Source organism: Neopelma chrysocephalum, unplaced genomic scaffold (assembly GCF_003984885.1).
Source record: "Neopelma chrysocephalum unplaced genomic scaffold, ASM398488v2 Primary Assembly neopelma1_97116, whole genome shotgun sequence".
Classification (NCBI taxonomy): Eukaryota; Metazoa; Chordata; class Aves; order Passeriformes; family Pipridae; genus Neopelma; species Neopelma chrysocephalum.
In genome coordinates this window covers 3452661-3471330 of record NW_020925758.1, presented here as the reverse complement: position 1 = coordinate 3471330, position 18670 = coordinate 3452661, and the positions used below count along the sequence as shown (strand labels likewise).

The 18670-nt window shown below is 45.8% G+C and overlaps 1 protein-coding gene across 1 annotated transcript; it reads left to right on the top strand.

The window, feature by feature from the left end:
• Window positions 1-588: 588 nt before the first annotated feature.
• Window positions 589-18311, top strand: CFAP53 (cilia and flagella associated protein 53). Its single transcript, XM_027671707.1, is given in 9 exon segments — window positions 589-653; window positions 655-838; window positions 1978-2207; window positions 4447-4623; window positions 10843-11146; window positions 14501-14719; window positions 15549-15765; window positions 16206-16308; window positions 17723-18311. Coding segments are annotated over 9 exon segments (1707 nt in total). The 5' UTR covers window positions 589-603; the 3' UTR covers window positions 17946-18311.
• The last annotated feature ends 359 nt before the right edge of the window (window positions 18312-18670 follow it).

Genomic DNA, 18670 nt, shown 5'->3' with positions numbered 1-18670 from the left:
GGGTGATCAGACATTGGAATGGGCTGCCCAGGGAAGTAGCGGATTCTCCATCCCTGGAGATTTTTAAAAAGAGACTGGATGTGGCACTTAGCGCCATGGGCTGGGAACCACAGCAGTAGTGGATCAAGGGTTGGACTTGATGATCTCGGAGGTCCCTTCCAACCCAGCTGATTCTATGATTCTATGATCCCAAATGCTGTGAGGAAGCAATGGGATTTTTTTTAAAAGGTATGAGGCTGAATCTTCCTCCAGCATGCAGTACGAGCACAGGAGGAAACGTCCTCAAGCCGAGACAGGAGAAATTCAGACTAGCCTCAAGCTGAGACGGGAGAAATTCAGAGCAGCTATTAGAAAAAAAAAAAAATCACTGTTAGGGTGGCCATGTATTATAACAGGCTGCGCAGGGAGGCGGTGGAGTCACCACCCCCCGGAGGCGCTCCAGAGGCGCCTGCACCCACCAGGGGTGACACGGTTTGGCGGTTCAGGGGTTACAGAAGTATCGCAGGGTTAAAGGTTGGGCTGGACGGTCCCGGAGCTCCCCTGGCAGTCCTGTGACCCCGCGGTTCCACGACACTCCCCTCCCTCCCCTCAGCCCCCGCCGCCATGAGGCCACTTCCGCCGCCCGCGCGTCCCCTCGGCAACGGCCGTGGCGGCGCCTCCCTCCGTCCGTCCGTCCGTCCGTCCGTCCGCCATGGCGGCGCCGGCCCCGCCGCGCTCCCAGCCCTGCTCCCAGCCCCGCTGCCAGCCCTATTCCCAGCCCGCTCCCCAGCCCCAGCCCCGGTCGGATCCCCCGCGATGCCGGGATGTCACCGGCCCCGTGCCGCACGCCGTGGCGGTGGTGAGGGGCCGCGCCGGGGCTGCTCCGCTCCGCGGACCCGCGGGAACTGTGGGGCGGCAGCCCCAGACCGGTGTCGGGTGGGGCGGGAGACCCTTTGAGAGCAGCCGGGGGGGGGTCCCGGAGGAGCCCAGTGCAGTGTAGCAGGGTCCGCAGGAGCCCGGTGCTGTGTGTGGGGGAACGAGAGAGCCCGATGTTGTGCGGGATGCGGGTCCCGGGGAGTCCGGTGCTGCCTGTGGGGTGTCCTGGGGGAGCCCAGTACTGTGTGGGATGGGGGTCCCAGAGAGCCCAGTGCTGTGTGTGTGGCGGTCCCAGGGACCCCAGTGTTGTGTAGGGGTGTCCTCGGGATCCTAGTGCAGTGTAGGGTCCCAGGGAGCCCTGATGTGCAGGATGGGGGTCCTGGGGAGCCTGATGCTGTGGGGGCTCCCGGGGGATCCCAGTGCTGTGTGTGTGGTGGTCCCCGGGAGCCCAGTGTTGTGTAGGGTTGTCCTCGGGATCCTAGTGCAGTGTAGGGTCCCAGGGAGCCCAATGTGCAGGATGGGGATCCCTGGGATCCCAGTGCTATGTGTGTGGTGGTCCCTGGGAGCCCGGTGCTGAGGGAAGGGGGGAGGTCTCCAGGAGCCTGGTGGTGTGCGGGATGGGGGTCCCAGGGACCCCAGTGCTGTGGAAGGGTCCTGGAGGAGCCCAATGCTACATGGGATGGGGGTCCTGGGGAGTCCAGTGCTGTGAATTCAACTGAAAAACCACCCAGAATAACTGATTACGTTTTCACCACTGACATTTCACAGAAACATAAAATGTTAAGGGTTGGATGGAACCTTTAAGCTCATCTCGTTCAGCCCTCTTCCACTATCCCAGGTTGCTCCGAGCCCTGGCCAACCTGGCATTGGACACTGCCAGGGACCTAGAGGCAGCCACAGCTTCTCTGGGCAACCTGTGCCAGAGCCTCACCACCCTCAGTCCCAGTAATTTCTTCCCTGTATCTAGCCTAAATTTTCCCTCTTTCAGTTTGCATCCGTTACTGTTGTCCTGCCATTACAGTTCCTGTTGAAGAGTCCCCCCTGGCTCCCTTGTAGGCCCCTTTGGATCCTGGAAGGTTGCTGTGAGGTCTCCACACTTTCTCCATTTTCTCTCTCTTACAGATATCCAAGCCTTATAAGAAAAACACCCTTGAAGAGGAGATCTTGGCTGAGAGGGTGAGGGAGGGGGATCGGTGGGAATATGCTCGTGAGTTGCGGGTGTTCCAGCACTACCGAAACGTCTGCGACTGGCAGAAGAGCAGGGAACAGAAGTGGTTGCACCGGGCGGCGGAGGAGAAGGCCCGGGCAAAAATACGGGACTATCTGGAGGAGATCGATGTGAGAAGAGACAGGTAGCAAACAAGTAGCTAATACCAACGGCTGCCTTGTTATTTTCAACTTCACTGTGGGCTCAGAGGGCCAGGCACCAGTGATAGGTGTTCAAACGCAGTAACTAGTGCTGTTTAGGTGGCATTTGGAGCTTCCTTGACTGCCAAATGCAAGATGAAAGTAGTACTATAGCACTTTTATTGCCTGATTTTAAAAGAGAATTAAGAGTACCTTGGTGTAATTACAGAATGGTTTGAGTTGGGAGGGACCTTAAAGCTCATCTCATTCCACCCCCTGCCATGGGCAGGGACACCTTCCACTAGACCAGGTTGCTCCAAGCCCATCTGACATGGCCTTAAACCCTTCCAGGGATGGGGAACAGAATCATAGAATCCCAGGATGGTTTGGGTTGGAAGGGACCTTAAAGATGATCTAGTTCCAGCCCGCCTGCCATGGACATCCACAGCTTCTCTGAGTAACAGAGAGTCAGAAATTCTATTTTTTGAGTGTAACTGAGGATTTTGTTGCAATCTCATCAAGCTGATGTTTAGGTCCTACAAGTAACACTTTGCAGCACGGTCAACTGAAAAATTAAAATTTTTCAGGAGTCTTTCAAAAATATTAAAGGTGAGGCATATTACTGCCCTGTAAGCAACAGAATTGTGCTGTGCTGGTCTTAGGAAAAAATCATACCGTTTGATTTCTCAGTTACTATTTCATGTCAAGTTACTTTGTAGCCATGAAGGTCATCAGTTTGGTGTCCTGGTCTGATGTGTCCCCAGAGGAATTGTACATGGATTCCACAGAACACTGAGGTTGGATGGAACCTCTGAGACTATGTGGTCCACCCCCTGCTCAGTCACCTAGAGCAGGTTGTCCCGCAGTGTGTTTCCCTTTGGGTTTTGCTTATCTTCACACATGGAGATTCCTCCACCTCTGGGCAGCCTGTCCAGTATCTGACCACCCTCACAGTAAAAGGGAAAAAAAAAAAAGTGTTTTCATGTGTTCATGTGGAATTCCACATGTTTAATTCATGCCCACTGCCTCATGTCCTGTCACTGGGCACTGCTGAGGAGAAGCTGTATTTTCTGCATTGCCTCCCTTCAGGTATTTATGTACATGGATAAGATCGCCCTGAACCTTCTCTTCTCCAGGCTGAACAGTCGCAGCCCTCTCAGGACAGATAAAGAGATTCTCTTTTTAGGAGAGATTCTGCAGTCCCTTAGTGTGCCTCCACTGGGCTCCCTCCCCTCGGGCTGTGTGTTTCTGGTGCTGGGCAGCCCAGGACTGGACCCACGCTCCGGATTTGGTCTCAGCAGCACGGAGAGGAAGGATCCCCTCCCTGCTTGCAGAGCTCCTCCTCTCGCAGCCCAACGTGCCAGTGGCTTTCTTTGCCACAAGGGTGCATTGCCGGCTTGTGCTCAGCTTGTCTGCCGGGACCCCTAAGTCCTTTTCTGCGGAGGCACTGGGGCATTTGGGCTGGGATTGGTAATTTCTCGATTCTGTAGCCCCAGGTTTCTCACTGCTGGGTTTAATAGAGAGGTGAGTGATGGCGTGTTTAAAAATTGCCAGTTTGACATAATTTTCTCATGAAAGATGTTTCAGGATGAAGCGGTTTATGGAGTGATGCTAAAATAACAAGAGGTAGTTTGAGAGAAGATACAATTATAGATGCATAGAAAGGGGAGGGATATCAGGAGAAGGCTCTTCCCCCAGAGGGTGGTTGGGCACTGACCAGGCTCCCCAGGGCAGTGGTCACAGCCCCAAGGCTGACAGAGCTCAAGGAGTGTTTGGACAATGCTCTGAGGGACAGGGTGGGATTGGTGGGGTGTCCTGTGCAGGGCCAGGGGTTGGACTTGGTGATCCTTGTGGGTCCCTTCCAGCTCAGGAAATTCCATGATTCTGTGCTGAAGGATAACAGTACTACAAAATCAAATTGTTATTATCTGGTGACAGCTGTAGTCTGAAAATGAGAAGAATTTATTTAATGGGGGACTGAAGTTGTAAAGCAACAAAGTGGGTTTGTAAGATAAGGAGTTTAAACTGTGCCTGGACAGAATCACTCATGTTGTGCTGTAAGATTCCCTCCATGGACACAACTGGAATGATCCCCGACTTAAAATTTGATGTTCCCTTCTTTGGCATTTGCAAGAAGTGTTGAAAGGAGCCCAGTACCCATTTTGCGCTAATAACAGATAAACTCAAACTTTATCCTTCAACAGAAGGATTTATTTAGCCTTTATTTAAATGTTTTCATTACAGGCTTCGTGACCTTCTGGAGGAAGAGGAGATTAGGTACTTGGCTGAGATGGACACAATTGCAGAAATGGAGGCACAGGACAAAGAAGCAAAGATGAAGGAACAAACAAAATTACTGAGAGAGAAGAGGGAAAAAGAGAGACAACAACTGGTGGCTGAAAAACGAGAGCAGCAATTCAGGTATTGCCATAAGAATATCTTATGAAAGAGAATTTGCCCAAAGTAAATGTGAAGGGACAATTTAACAAGAACGTGGCAATAATAAATTGAGAAAGGAAAGACGAATGTGATTAAAACAACAACAAGGCAGAAAAAATTAAAGTAGTTAATTCTTGCAATTCTAGTGTGTCCTCCTTGTCCCGTGTGAGCATCCCTGCACTTTCACCTGCCAAGTCAGCTGTTTTTGTAATTCCTATTCCAGCTTTATAGTATTGGAGTGAACAGGGAGCATGGAAGGTTAATTTGGACTAAATCATGCTTACTAAGCTAATAGTAGAGTCAAAGATCCTTGCAAAGATTGTCCAAAAAACAAGTGTTTTTGTTTATTGCATACTTTTCAAGAGTAGCAGCTGCAGTTCAGGTTCTAGTGTAGCCTGAAATTCTGTGCCAAGTCTTCCTGACTGAAGGCAGCAAGACTTGCAGGTGCTTATTAGGCTCTGAGGCCTTGGCATGAAATCTGGCTTGTTCCATTCTTGGAAATCTGGTTTTCTGAGGAAGGGATGAAAGAAATAATAATGTTATTTAATTGTAATCATTTGAAGTGTCTCTTCCCAGTCTCCCACAGTGCTGTGAAATCCACAACACCTGCTTCTCAGTGTGGAGAGGCTGGGAATAAAAGTCAACACTCCCTTTCACTTGTAAATAAACTCTAATTAACTAATTTCACAGGTAAATATCTCTTTAAATGTGGGGTTTATTGGCTGAGACAGGTGTTAGGCAGTGTATGCACTTCCAAGTTCACATGGTGGCTTGAAAACCTGGCTCTTGCCATTTTTAAAGTTCCTGGTTTGTTCTCTACCTATCAGACAAAGGAATTGAAATTCACTTTTAAGATGGTTTAGAGGGGCTGCTGCTGGGGTGTCATTTATTTTGTCCTTGCTGCTTGTCTTACACCCCAGGGAGATGTGACATAGACACCTAAAGGTAGGTGGCTGAGTGTTGGTATCTTTATATTCCCTGGGAATCTGAATTCCTGTTCCACTTAAATCTTCACAGAGATCAGGACAGTTACAGGAACCTAATGTCACCCTCAAGGTTTATCCTGCCCTGTCAGTTGAACTGCACTCTAGCCTGCACTGACTGGGATTAAGTTCCCATTGATCAGAGTGAGAATTTAGCACATATGTAGATTCCTGTTTAGATGTGTAATTTTAGGTATTTTAATTGCAAAATGAATCCCACCACCACTGGATTACCTCATTTGGTGTCACATACTTGGATTTTCATGCTGCAGCTGCCTGTCTTAATATCTCAGGTCCTTTGTCTTCCCAGTACAACCCTGTTGATCTGTGGTTCACTCAGTCTCATGGGGTTATTTTATCCTATTATTATCCCTTTACCTTTCCCATTCTACTCTTGGATCTAAGTAATATTCATACCAAGCAGCATCCCATTAAAAGGTGTTGCTGGAGGTTTACTGGTGCAGTTTTTCAGAGGATTTGGAGGCAGTGAAATCATCTCTCTTCACAGCTGCTTTGAGTGGCAATCTTGTGCTATCTTTGCAAATGAATCTTCACCCTACAGGGCACAGAGTCCTTCTCTTTGACTGTCCTGATGTGATGGGAATATATTCCACAGTTAGTTTCTCTAGCTTTTGTCCCTTTCTGCTTTTAAATTAAGGTTCCTATGGAAGAGCAGAACTCAAACAAACACCAGCTAATAGCAGTTCACTTTGTCTGTGACAGGTATCTCTCTTCATGTGTATATTCTCAGTTATATTTTAAAGTCTTTTCTTCTCTGAAAGGAAGTCTCTGCTGTGGTGATTGATTCTGATTATATTAGTAACTTCTAATATCTCAATCTGTATGTATTTTTCTTTAGGTAGCCCCAAATCTGTTTTTCCCTGGCTGTTAGCTGTTACTCTTCCTCCTAAATCATCCTGGTCCAGCCAGAGATGTGAGAGCAGGCTTTGCTGCTCAGGAGACCAGCACTTACTGAAAATCCACAAACAGGAATCTGTAATTGTGTCACACCTTATCTTCTGGGGCAGTGGCCTCCAAACCTCTTTGACTGAACACCCCGAGCTGTAAAAAATTCTAGCACTACTACTACTACTACACTATTTACTTATTTATAAATTAAATACTTGTACTACTGTGCTGGTACACTGTGTACACTATAAAACATATTCAAAAATAGAAATTAAAACAGGGTGGGGTAAAGAAGAAATAAACACTGTTTTTTACTTTCTAATGTTATTTATTAAGGGTACAAAGCATATTCTCTTCCTGCACGCCCCACTTTGGAGATCATTACTCTAGGGCACACCCAGAGGAGCTCTGGGAAGTCAGTCCAGTAGCAGGTGGATATGCACATGATTTTCTGTTCCTCTTTGCCTGTGAATTTACAACTAGTTTGAATGTCTTTCTGAAAACTGATACAGACTTGTTTGTATTTCCTTTAACTATAATCAAGGCGCTTCCTCAAACCTGAGGTGTAGGAACACCTTTACTCTCATATTCCACTCTTTATTCCAGAGTCCTAAAAGGTAGCAATTTTAGCAGCCCTGTAGGCTGGTTTGGAGCTGTGGCCTGAGGGTACAGGTTTAACAGCTTCTCAGTAGTGATGTTAGCCAGGAGGAGTCCTTTGCCATGAGGTGACAGAGGGGACAGTCCTTGGACCACCAGAGTCCTGCCAGAATTCATTTTCATGGAGGGCTACACCTTGTATGAGAAGATATCCAGCCAGTGCTAGCCTGAGGGCTTGTTCATCATTGGTAGCTTTAAAGAAAGTTGCAACAGCTTAAAATTTGCATAAAACACATATCGCATCCTCTTTCTTGTGGTAACATCAGAAGCATCCATATGGGAATGTTGTTATTTAAGGAACTTCATACTGCAGCCATAAAGTGAGTAAATAACTGGTGTGGGGGGGTTCTGTCTTTGGGAAGTAGCCACATACAGACACAGTTTTAATGTTAAGAAGCTTAGGATAGCAAAGTGAGGAGGAAAACCAGCCATCTGGGGGAGCAGATGTTTATAGGTTGCTGTAAAAGCTGCTTTGAAGGAATTATTTTGATGAAATCAAGCAATTACGGGGTTATTTTATATTAAAATTCTAGCAATGCTGAACGTAAATAATTAACTTCTCCTCCCCTCTGAGATTCAATTAATATCAGATTATTTTATAATCACAGAAAAGAATAACTAATTCTTTCATCCTTCACTGCTGAGAGAACTTTTGAACCCATTGTGTTAAGGTAATACAGTGTTTGCTAATGGTGAAAGATTTCAAATCTTAATAATGGCATGTGTCCCTCACAACATTTGAGAAATGTGTTTCTCATGAATACTAATTAGTGCTGTAGACTTTAATGACCACCAACTCCTGCCCAGGAGATGGAAGATAGATTCCAGTGGTAAAACATACGAAAACCAGCAATGCTGTAGTATGTTTGTTGACCTGTCCAACCTGGCCTTGGACGCCTCCAGGGATCCAGGGGCAGCCACAGCTGCTCTGGGAAACCTATGCCAGGGCCTCCCCACCCTCACAGACAGCAATTCCATCCCAATATCCCATCTAACCCTGCCCTCTGGCAGTGGGAAGCCATTCCCCCTTGTCCCTTTTCCAAGTCCCTCTCCAGCTCTCCTGGAGCCCCTTTAGTCACTGCAGCCTTCTTTTCTCCAGATGAACCCCCCCAGCTCTCCCAGCCTGGCTCCAGAGCAGAGGGGCTCCAGCCCTCGGAGCATCTCCATGGTCTCCACTGAACTTGCTCCAGCAGCTCCACATCCCTGTGCTGTTGTTCCCCAGGGCTGGAGCAGCTCTGCACGGGGGTCTCACCCGAGGGGGCAGAGGGGCAGAATCCCCCCCTCCCCTGCTGCCCACGCTGTGGGATCAGCCCATGGCATGGGAGGTTCTCGGCTGGGCCATGTCCAGCCTCTCTCCCACTAACACCCCCAAGTCCTTCTCCCCAGGGCTGCTCTGAATCCATTCTCCACCCAGCCTGTGTTGATACCTGGGATCACCCCCTGTTCCATCTTGTCCAGGTCCCTCTGGATGCCCCTTCCCTTCCCTCCAGTGTGGGACTGCACCACACAGCTCAGTGTCATCGCCAGACTTGCTGAGGGTGCCTCGATCCCACTGTCCATGTCAACAACAGAGATGTTGAACAGTGTGGGATCCAATACCAACCCCTGCTCCTTCATTGTGGTACTTGCTCATCCTCCTCTTCTGAAGCTGAGCTAAGGATAGTTCCTCACTCAAGGAACAGTTTTTAGAGGATAAAAGCCCAGGTCTAGGGGAAGAGCCCAACATTTGGTTAGAGGTCGTGGCGTGTCCTCGGACTGGGGGAGAAAAGTGCAAAATGTGGCAGGTTTTTTCTTAGAGAGACCTGGTGCTGATAAAAGGGGACTTGACAGATTACCGTAGTTTCTTCTTAGTGAAGAGCAGTGGAGTGGTTAGAAATAACTTATGGATATCAAGCAAAATGGCAATTTTACCTTCACAGCATTGCTCTCCCTTTTATCGTTTGTGCATAGTGCCTTTCACCTTTCAGCACAGGCTCCATGGCATTGGGTGCTTTACAGATAGAGGATGAGATGTCTTTGGCCCCAGAAAGTTACAGCTGAAATTTGAGGCAGCAAATGGTGAATGCCAACAGGGAGAAAATGTGGTGAGACCTCTGCTTCTTAGGCAATGGATTAATTCAGATTTTGTTTCACTGCTGCAGTTACGAAAATTAAATAAATATGCTAATATGGAGATAGGTAACAGCATGGGGTCATTGCCTGATGAAGATTTAATATTTTTACTACACAGGATTGTCACTAAATGTTGTATAGAGTAATAGTATTTCACGTTGTGCAGGTAACTACTGCTGCCATGCAGGGGTTCAAGATTCAGACAATGATACCTTTAAGATGTCTGCCATGAATTCCTAAATAGCTTTGCAATAATCTGTAGAAGATGGTTTCATTCAGCATGAAGTTGTGAGATATCTTTTTACTTCAGAGCATTCACATGTGTCTATCATACATCCTAAGAGCTTATACACCCTTCACACTTGTGGGTCTTCACCATTGTCTGCCAGTTTCACATTCTGACTTTATCAAAATCTATGTCTCGGTTGTAGAACAGAATTAAAATGCTTGCAGATTGCTCAAATTAAATAATGTTTGATAGCATGTGTTGATCTCAATAGTGCTTTGTTTGCAAAAATAAAAGCAGAATCTGCAATTAGTTCAATCTTCAACTGAAGATAAATTACCTCTTTATATGCAACTCAGTTGCAGAGGGTAATTGAAAATTGAAAACTGCATTACTTGTTGACTTTCTAGCTTCTCCAGGCTTTTATTGCAACTTGTCTGAATTATCCCACAAAACTTCACTTAAAAAATTAATAAATTTCTAGTGGTTCCTGTTCGACCATGTAACCTGCATTTCCATGCTCACAGTATTTTCTGAATATGAATGAGCTTTCAGGTGACTTATAAACCTATTCTAAGTCTTCATTTGAATAAAAGAGCTACCCACATGTTTGAATAAGCATAGTGTGCGTGTGTTTTATATGTAAAAAAAAAGGATATATACATAGAAATCTCCCACAACACATGTTCCAGCTACATATATAATACACACTGTATACGTGGTGTATGTATATATTGTGTGTTTAGAATCATAGAATATCCCAAGCTGGAAGGGACCCACAAGGATCAACAGTCCAAGTCCTGGCCCTGCCTAGGACATCCCAACGATCCCGCCCTGTCCCTGAGAGTATAATCCAAACCCTCCTGGAGCTCTGTGAGCCTCGGTGCTGTGCCCACTGCCCTGGGGAGCCTGGTCAGTGCCCAACCACCCTCTGGGGGAAGAACCTTTTCCTGAGATCCAACCTAAACCTGCCCTGACACAACTCCAGCCACTTCTTCAGGTCCTGTCACTGGTCATGGGAGTGAAAAGATCGGTGCCTGCCACTCCACTTCCACTTTTGAGGAAGTTGAGGGAGGTTTTTTTTACAAATGCAAATTCTTCAACTCCTTAATGTCAAAATCTCCCATCAGGCCAGGCTCCCTGTGGTTCCTCAGGCCTCACAGGCAGTCAGTGTCAGACCAGGTGCAGAACTGGGCATTCTGAGTTGTAGTCCTTTGAGCAGTTATGAGCTGGGAGCCTCCATCCATCACACACCTCCAGACTTGCGTATTTTTCTGAGACTTTTTTTTAAAAAACTTTCGTGTTGCCTTTCAGAAACCGCTGCGACGAGTTCCGCACGCTGTGCGTGAGGAGGAACAAGAAGGAAACGAGTGACAGCCAGCTGGCCCAGCACGCTCTGAAGGAGGAGCTGAAAAAGGAGGAGAAGATGGAGGAGCGGAGGCTGGAGGAGATCTGTGAAAAGGAACTGTGGGCTAAGGATCACCAAGAGGAGCTGGAGAAGCAGAAAGCAAAGGGGCGGATTCAGGAGATGCTGAATGTGCTCGATGCCCAGGTGGCCCAGCGCAGTGCCCGCAAAGAGGAGGAGGAGCAGCTGAAGAAAGAGGAGGCTGAATGGCTGGTAATTTCCATATCATTCTGTATTCAGGGTTGTGTATAAGGCCCTCCTAATGATAGGCTTACTAGACATTTAGACTAATCCATACCTTATTTGTATCTTCACTGATTCCATTAGTATCTGAGCCTGTCCTATTATGCTAAGCCTCTTTTCCAGAGCTGTGTCAAAGGCATTCCTGTTTACAGAGGGAAATACATCTTTTCAAACCTGGCACTGTAAAGGATTTTGGCCTTCAAAGCCTCTCAGAGTCGTTGTGGGAAATGGAAACATTTTTAAGCTTTTGCCAGACATCTTTGCAGTTTTCTGATTTCCAGTTTCCTGCAGGATGGCTGGAGAATCTTGTTTCCCAGCTGATATGTGTAACAGCAGACTACAATACATATGTTTAATCATCATGGTAAGTGCAGTGGAAGGAAGCAGCACAGAGGGGAAGGTGAGCCAGGAGCTGAAGGTGATGGCAGGGCAGGCAAGTAGTCTGTCCTCCTGTGCAGGAATCCCACAGCACCTGAAGGAACGGAGCAGAGCAGGTCTGCTGACAGTAACTGGAGTCATCCAGCAGTCCAAACTGCCTGGCAGCTCTCTAGTGATGGAGTCCAAGACGAAGCCAGCAAGTCAAGTCAGCAGGTGTGGATGAGGATTGACCTCAGGCAGAGGTGTACCTGCAGCACGGCTCACGTAGGCACCAAAGGCAAGACACTGAGCCCAGCTGCAGCTCCTCAGCCCTTTCTCACATGCTCCCTCCCAGCGCTGATCCCAGGCTGGTCGGGGCTGGCCGAGGGCACAGGCACCCAGGGCCTTGCAGGGAGGCTGCAGAGCCTGTTGGTGCACTCAGGACCCAGATAACACACACTAGGAGAAACATTTATGTGAAAAATCCCAGCTGCTTATGCTCCAGCTGACTGAATCTCAGAATCCATGTCCATTTTTTATTTATTTTATTGTTTTTAAAAATGAGCAAGCAGCACCTAAGCTCTCTCGCCTATTAGACCTGGCCACTGTTGGGTGTCACATCATGGGAGTAATTTGGCTACTTTGGCCCAGCTGTTTGGCCACTACTCTCTCTTTAGCTCATACCTCCCTGTAAGTTTTGCTGTAGTGGCTTTAGTGGGGCTTGCTAGTTCAGTATTCTGTGTTGACTTCAAGTTATAGGAGACTGTTTAGCTCGGAATCAGTCTTCATTTTGCAGCTGTTTACATGTAGAGATTGAATGATAACTCAGGATACTTTTGTTAGACACTGGAAGCTGATGTTGGCAATGTCTATATATTTCACTGTTTTTTAAAAATGAAGACACAATAATGAATCTAAAGCTCTGACAGTCCCATCTGTGAAATGGTAAAGCCCTTATTACCAAGCTAGACTGTAATGTTTGGCTTATTTAAAAACATGCAGAATAGAGTTATTTCCTTGTAACAACTTCTAAGGCACTGCCAAACCTCCCAGGCAAAGAACGCTGCTACTTAACTGGCCTTTTCAGAAAAATGCTATTAGAATAGAAGGCTCTGTAGCCTCCCCTGAAGACAGCTGCCCTGGGCTCTGTCAAGGAGATACATTTCTGGTGAAGTGGTTTATTTTCTAAGAAAAAAAGCTTTATTCAAAGGAGAGTTTCTGTATGGAAAATGGGATGTAATCCTTTCTCAGCAGAAGAGGGATGTGGCAGATGGCCTCATTACGAGTTCCTCAGTGCAGAGCTGGTAGCCCCTAATGATCAGGGGTTTCATCTGGGTGAAGGACACACTGTGAACAGCTAAATGTCTCTGTGTATAAAGGTTTCTCCTGTTTTTTTTGCAATGAAAATAGATTATTTAGTGAAGCAAAACTCGCAGCTTCACCATGATAGACCATATGTGTGCATCAAGATATCTCAGAGAGGATGAGAAAACAGAGACAGCCATTTTTGCCTTAGCCTACATTACCTACATTAGGTACCTTCCTCCTCCCCTGTCCTTCCTCTCCCTTAGAGAATTGTGATTTCTTGAGAAAGTGGTGGAATTCATGTTATCCTGGCTGTAGTTTCCTGAGTTTCTGCCATAGCACTTTGGTCCTGGCTTGCAGATGGGTGCTTGGTAACCATTTCTGTGTATATTTGCAATGTTGTGTTACCCCATTGTGTAAACTTTCATGGATCCCATCCTTGAACAACTTCACTGACGTCAGAATTCAGCCTAAGACATGTGCCAACTTGCACAGCAGACTGCTGACTGTTTCCACTTGCTTTCCACCTTTACTGTTCAAAAGCTTTTTGGATTACTTATTCTGTTGCTCAAATTATATATATTGAGTTTCAAAGCTGTTTTACCAGCTTCTGAAAGTGAATTTGACAGTTTGGGCAGGTACAGAGTCAGCTTAGGCTCTGAAACGCTGCAAGAATCCGTGGGTGCTTTATGTCCAGCATAAAAAGGGATGTTCCTGAGGGAGTGCAGCTTCTGCTTCCTTATGGGGAAAATTAGCCATGCTGTTTGTGACAAGCCTGCTGATGCATTTTAGAAGACTTATTCACATTACAAAAGAGACATTTAATTTAAAGACAGGTTAACAAAAAACTGTGTGCCTTCAAGGCAGCTGAAGCGTCATTTCTGAGAGCTGTAAATAAGCTAATGATGCTCTAATACTGTTTTATAACTATGTTTAAGTGCAGTTGTGCTTGTAGACTCATTCAAATGCAAGAAGTCCAGAAAACATGTTTATAAATTACTTAATGATGCTACTCTGGAATTTCATTGGGAACTAAATAACCTTGAATATACACATACCTGTTTGATCTTGAGTAGTCATTTGCTATTTTTCATTGTTTCTTTCTTATGAACTCGGTTTTACTGTACATTTTTCTGTTCTTTTCAATATAAAGCGGAATGATTTCAAGCCATGGAAATCCACTAACTGCCCATCAGAACATAAGGATCCAATTACTGACTTGGTGCAACCTGATGTCCAGTAGGGATGCATCCAGTGCAGACACAGGATGGACAACATGCACAGAAACAGGAGGGACACATGGCCCTGTTATTTGTTAGTGCTTGTGGCTGTATGGGAAGACTTGGATGTAGATCACACCTGCTGCAATGATATTGATTTCCCTAAAGAGGTGACTCTGTCTGCCTGAAATGTTTGGAAAACATCAGGCACACCGGTGGTTTTGTGTTGAAGTGCATCTGATAATTACAGAGAAAAATCCTAAATTCTTATGAATGATATCTGAAAATATTCATGTTCTAACACCTAGTGGATGACACCAGTTCTGTGTTGTCAGCAAGAAGGGCTTTGCTCTTCAATGCTTTGATGAAACTAACTCTATAGCCATAACTTAGTCTGAAGTTATGCAGTGATTTTACAAGCTGGCTATTTCTGCCCTTGTAGGAAGAAGAGAAGAACCTGGTCAGGCAAGAGAAAGAAGAGCTTGAGAGGCAGAAACGACACAAACAGAGGGAATGCAGGGAGACGTTGCTCAAAGCAGCAAGGGACAGGAGGGATCGTCTGAATGAAGAAAAAGAAAGCCAGCTTGCTGAGGAGAAGATGATCTTGGAGCAAGATTATCAGGACCCCCAGAGGGACGCTGAGGAGAAAACAAAAAAGAAAGTAAGGGTTTTCATTAAGAAGTTGTGGGGCAATACCTCATCTGGACTAGTTTTGAGGCCCTGTGAACTGCACAGAGTAACTGAGAAGAGACACAAGCCCTTTTCCCTGGACGAGCTGATTCTTTTGTTGCACAGCCTGTTGCCTCTCCTCCTGCCAGTGCTCTGCAGCTCTGCAGAAGTCCATTATCTGTTAAAACCACAGCAAGCACTTTAAAGCATGCTTTGCAATCAGCAAGGCTACCAGGCTGGGCAAAAGAAGCGGGGCTCCCAGGAAATCCTGGAATTTTGTCCCTCCATGCTGATTTCATTGTGTATAAATGACCTGAGGCTTTGCATCCTTCTACTGCATGGATGTAAATGGAGGTTGGAAGAATGTTTTTTGTTTCATGGACCTGATTTAGTAAATGTTTTTAACTGCAGAAGGAAGTAAATATTTAACTTATTCTAGTTAATTAATACTAAGAGACTGTTTTAAATATTTTATATCTATATCTATATATGCAAACCCTCATGTTAGATTTCTCAGAGATGCCATGAAATGATGGATACTTCTGTCACTTCTTAAATTTTAAACAAATAGATTGTCCAACTTCAGGGTGCAAAAGGGTCTCAACGTAACTTTAAGACAGAGCAGGGACTTGCATCCCTTGCTGAAGGTGCTTGGAAACTTATGTAGGGTTAGGCATGTTGTATAAACTCAGTATTTAGACCTTGGTGCAGAATTAGAGGTGCAGCTCCAGCACTGGCTGTGAACCTCCACTTCTTTTCGGGCTTTGAAGGGCATTTTTGAACTAATTTACTCAGATCTGCAAATGTCTGTGTGTTTGCAGCAAGAGCTGCTTAAGGACCAACTTACGTACCTGGCACACCTGGCTGAACGGCTGGAGAAGGACAAAGAGCAAGAAGAAGTAGATGAGAAGCTTTTCAAGGAGGAGAACGATCAGGTTTGGGCCGAGAGGGTTGAGAAAATGAAACTAGAGAGGGAAGCTCGATTTCAGCTGCTGAGAGATGTCGTGAATACAAGACAAGAGCAGATGAAGGAGAAGTGTAAGTGGTAACACAGGTTGCTGCCTGTGCCCCAAACCTGAACATATCTGTCCAGCACCTGGCCCAGCATACATGGGCTGTATGGTTGAGTGGACAACAGTGTGACTGTCCCCAAACCTGCCTCCCAAACTTCAATCCCACTGGCATTCCTTACGCTAATTTCCCACTGTTGTCACCAGTGCAAAGCTTAGTAAAGTAAGGATTGCGTGAGCAAGCAGTCATTATTATTAATTATATTATTATGAAGTTCTGAATGTGAAAACTTTCAGATGAAACACAAATAAGCTGAGAATACACTTGCTGTTGTTTTGTGTGCCTCTTTGGAAGCAACAAAACTCAGGCTTGCTCCTTAGGCTACTTGGCCTGAATGCTGTCACACTGTCCCTTCAAGCTTAGCAGAACTGTTATCTTCTAAAAGTATTTTGGGTTTTGTTTTTCAGTGCAGAAAAAGGCAGAGAAGCAAGTAGAAGTTGCTGAAGAGAGGAAGTTATTAGCTGAAACATTCAGAGAATACAAACGTTTGGAAGAAATGAAACGTGCAAGGTATTTTTCTTTAATGCCATCGGTTCCTTTCATTGCAGATCACTCTTTTAAACTTCTGAGTAAGCTAATTCTTATTTTTTTATAACTCTAAGAGCACTGGGTGGGCTTTCTTCTGTTCATAGGGGCTCTCCCACCATGCAGCTTATCAGTTCCAAACTGCTTCATGCCAGACCTGCAATATTGCAGTCGGTATTAAACCACTAATTCTGATCTCAGCATGCAAATAATGGTACATATCCTTGTTTTGGTCTTTTTGGATCATCATGTGACTTACCTCAATTATGTTTATTAAATCCATCCCCTCGTACTCCCAGCTGTTGCTACAAGTAACAGAGGTTTGGGGAGGAGGTTTAATGCAGGGTTTGTTTGTTCCTTACCCAAGAGAATTAGTGTGTTCAGGCTTATTGCTAAACTCCACCCACACACATCCCTACAACAATCACGTAGTCAGCCCCCAAAATACCAGACTAGGGCATGTAACCCAGCTGCACGGGGCTCTCCGTGCCTTACAGTTCCTCTGGATGAGGGCATCCTTACACGCAGTAGCTGAAATGTTCCTCTGGGTGTCATGCAAAGCCTTGGGCAAAGGGCCTTATCTCACTTAATTCCCCTTTTGTACTCCTGCTTCTCCCCACTTGTCTGCGGGACTGTAACCGAGCAGCTCCTTCCCAAGCTTCTGTTGTGCTCTCCGATGGCTTTGTTGGGAGCAATCTCCTGGCTGTGGCAGAAATGTCACCCTTCTGAAGGAAACACGCTGGGCTCCAGCTGGGATGTGCTCCACTTGGCCAAGATGGCATTCAGCGGTGTCAGGAAGGGTTTGTGCCTCAACTCCTGTTGAGTTCCTGCACAAGTCCTGACTAGACTGTTGGCATTGTAAGTGTCTGTGTGACTCCTGCTCCCGCAGGCCCGAACACGTAAGACTTCCAGAGGGTGGTGAAAGCAATACACGAGTCCCAAGGAGGGATGGAGGAATGATTCCTTGTGACAGCCACTTCCAGGAACATCAGTGCAGCAGGAGCCTGGGCCCCGCCGGCCCCGCGGGCAGGGACTTGTTCTCCTCAGCAGAGGAGTGGGGAGGGGGGGTGAGGCTGCTCGGCACTGAGCCTGAGCCAGGAGAGGACTGAGACCCAACATTGATTGCAGGGAGTTGTTCTTGCCCTCGTGTTCATCAAGCACCAGTTTTTCAGTCTGCTTTATGAGACACAACAGAACGCAATTAATTATCCGAAGAGCGTGAGGTCAGCACGTGGCATTTGGTTAATAGTGGTAGTTATCCTTAACAGCTAAAACGAGTTTTGAATGGTTCTTTAGGCTAAACTCGAATGCTAACAGATATAGTAATAATAATAATAGTAATAACATTTATTCTTTTTACCCACACTTTTTAAATGACCTGTCCATCTGGCATTTCCAGAAAAGTACAGAAAGCCAACGAATACCGGGATCAGCTCACGAGTCAGATTTCCTACCGACAGCATCTCCGTGAGGAAGAGGAAAAGGAGAGGAGACGGGAATACGAGGCGGGTCTGGAAGAACAGAGGGAGTATGAAGAAAAGGTGCAGTTCATTCTGTCAGCACCCCGGGACTCCATACTAAAAACCCACCCTATGAGAAAAGCACTGATGTCTGACTCATAGGGGGCATCAGTCACTATGATATTTTAGCTCACTCAGTTGCCTTTAAAAGCATTTTCCAAGAGTGTTTATAACTGACTAGAGTTAGCAGAAGTCTCTCCACTGTAATACTCAAAACGTTTAATTGGAATTTATAAGAAATGTAGTATCTTAAAAGTTTATTTCTCTCCTGTGGATTTTTTTGGAGAAAACGACTGATCCAATTCGAAGCATTTGACATTTTAATTCAAGAATACTGTATGTTCTCTGCAGTGTAATAGTGTATTATTACGACACTTAAGACATGCAGGCATTCTTTAAAACTTGCACGAAGAAAATTTGTGGAAGACTTTCAGCAAACTTTTATTAAAATGCCTTTCAAACTGAAAATTTTTGCAGAATCTTTTTTTTTTTTTATATCTAGATAAAGCGTACTTGGTGACTCAATTTTAGTTGTTAAATATAAAACTATGAATCTCTTTTACTGTGGGATGGACAGTAAAGAGCTGATATTCTTTTCCATAAACTCTGATGGCTGTTGAATGATCTGTGGAATACCAGAGCCCAAAGCTAGTCTGTGAGTCCTTTGCTTGTGCAGAATTAATTGTGCAGGGCTGAAGTTAGTATTTTCTTGTTATTTTCTATCACTTTCATGGCAAGTCTGCCTCTTTGGGTTCCTTGGATTGTCACCAACACCATAATCTGAACACATGGGATGGGGGGGCCAGAGCACCACCAACATTTTAGGA